Source organism: Dendroctonus ponderosae, unplaced genomic scaffold (genome assembly GCF_020466585.1).
Source record: "Dendroctonus ponderosae isolate FM_Combo_2020 unplaced genomic scaffold, Dpon_F_20191213v2 Dpon_F_20191213_3, whole genome shotgun sequence".
Taxonomy (NCBI): domain Eukaryota; kingdom Metazoa; phylum Arthropoda; class Insecta; order Coleoptera; family Curculionidae; genus Dendroctonus; species Dendroctonus ponderosae.
Genome location: NW_026018508.1, coordinates 15,023,343 through 15,025,358, shown reverse-complemented (window position 1 = coordinate 15,025,358; position 2,016 = coordinate 15,023,343). Strand labels below are relative to the sequence as shown.

Genomic DNA, 2,016 nt, shown 5'->3' with positions numbered 1-2,016 from the left:
TTAGTTTGTTCCTGTTCCGTAGTTAAAGTTGTACCGAGTGGAATAAAAGTTGGAAGCTGAAGAAAGAGTTTGATACTCGGCCATCCACGGTACAGTATTTTAATTGATAAACAGAGACAATAAATGACTGAAACCCAGGAATTAATTTTGATTTGGATTAAAATTAAGGGCTGAAGAGGATTGGATTGGCAGCAGACCTTCACTTTCTTCAGCTTCAGCACGTCCTTCATTTGCTTGAAGAGATGCGGAGAGCAGATGGCTCCTCCACTGATCGCAATTTCTGGATCAATGTCCTCGTTCCTGGCCTTTTGTCTGTCGACCAAGTCCACGTACATAGTAGGCGTGCCAATAATAACCGAGCATCTACAAAGCAGAGGTTGCAAGAAATGTTATCCAGATGGTAAAGTGCGAACTTTTCATCCCTGATGGCATCCAGCGTCTTTTCTGGATTATACAGCGGTGCAGGCACCACCAGGGTGCTTCCATAGTTAAGAGCGCTGCATATGGTGATCACAGTGCCAATCCCATGGAAAAATGGCACCATAATGCAGATGCTGTGGTGTTTCCGCCCCAGTTCGTGTCGTTTTCCTATGCAGTACGAATTGTTGACTATCTGGAAGTGGCTTTGCATTGGCGCCTTCGGTTGGCCGGTGGTGCCCTATTGGAATTCAACTTGGAGGTTTGCTCAGAACACCCAAAACTGCTTACTGAAGTAAACTGCAGGTGGCACAGCTGGTCAGGGTCAATGGAACCTTGCAACTTTCGTACTTTGTCTACTTGGGCTTCCGTAGCCATGTTTAGAACATCGTGGTAGTTCAAAGTTCCCCTTAAATTCCCCAAAGACCCAATGGATAGTCAACCCAGTCATGGTGGAATTACCTTAGATTAGTGCCTCCTGCTATGACGATGTTTTCCAATGTAGGCATTGCCTTGGATCTGAGTTTTCCCGGGCGGCTTTGCAACATCTCCGGGCACAAACTCACCAAGTTTCCATAATAGTCATGGTTCTTCGTCTGGCTCATACAAACGAGCGCTTTCACTCCCACGAGGTTGACGCACGATTCCAACTCCCGTGGCTGATAGGCGGGATTAATGTTCACCTAATCAGTAAACCCTCATATAATGCGTCTCAACCCTCCATAACCAGATGGGAGCCTAACCAGCACAAACCCTCCACGAGCACTCGCCATGTGAGTTAAGTACCATTCGGCTACGTTTGGAGCCCAAACCCCCAGACGATCGCCTGGCTTCAACCCCAAGGCTGTAAATCCGGCGGCCAGCCGATCGGCCTGATCTAGCACCTCTTGGAATGTGAGTTTCTGGTTTTCTGATCGGCAGATCAAAGCTGTTCGGCTGCCGTATTTCTTGGCTGTTTGTTCCAGAAGTTGGCCGAGTGTGAGCGATCGGAGTGGTTCACTGCCATGGTTGTGAACGTAGCTCAAATATCTGCATGATAATAGAGAAGCGTGTGGGGAAGAAGTATGGAATTATCAATAATCATGCTTGAAACTGTTAGGTTTTCCAGGGTTTTTAGTCGTGCTTTTTAGACTCCAGAGGCTTGCATCTTCTGAGATGAAACACCTCTGAGGACACACTGACCTCTGAAGATGCAAGCCTGTTCTTTACCTGAAATGCCCCGTTAATTTTCCAAATTTTAACACTGTAACCATGTTGCGCGTCGACGGTTTGTAAATTTATAAGAATCTCATTGGACAATCTAATCTGAATACCGAACGAATAATCAGCAGCGACTAAAGCAGGTCAGACCCAGTAACACACCAATACATTAAGGATTCAACAGTCATTTAAATTATCGGTTATTTAATAAACCTTTTGAAAGTTCACGGAAAATTGTTGATGAGGATCGTACTTTGGAATCGACGGGAATTTAATGTTATTTGCTTTTTTGCGCTTCGAAATCCACCACAAGTTGATGATGCTGAAGACCAGAAGCCCTTGACATCAATCAATGTTAAAATTATTTTTAGTTTCCTCATTATTTTCTCTTTGTTCATA

The 2,016-nt window shown here is 44.8% G+C and overlaps 1 protein-coding gene across 1 annotated transcript in view; it reads right to left on the bottom strand.

Annotated features, from left to right (window-relative positions):
• LOC109545770 (medium-chain acyl-CoA ligase ACSF2, mitochondrial) overlaps nucleotides 1–1,826 on the bottom strand; it is a 3,842-nt gene extending 2,016 nt beyond the window's left edge. The window contains exons 1-6 of the mRNA XM_048664918.1: nucleotides 1,627–1,826; nucleotides 1,161–1,446; nucleotides 880–1,100; nucleotides 709–826; nucleotides 414–658; nucleotides 198–363 (exon numbers count right to left, since the gene is read on the bottom strand). Of these exons, the coding sequence (XP_048520875.1) occupies nucleotides 198–363; nucleotides 414–658; nucleotides 709–826; nucleotides 880–1,100; nucleotides 1,161–1,446; nucleotides 1,627–1,670 (1,080 nt within the window). The 5' untranslated portion in view covers nucleotides 1,671–1,826. The remainder of the gene's footprint in view (nucleotides 1–197; nucleotides 364–413; nucleotides 659–708; nucleotides 827–879; nucleotides 1,101–1,160; nucleotides 1,447–1,626) is intronic.
• Between the last annotated feature and the right edge of the window lie 190 nt (nucleotides 1,827–2,016).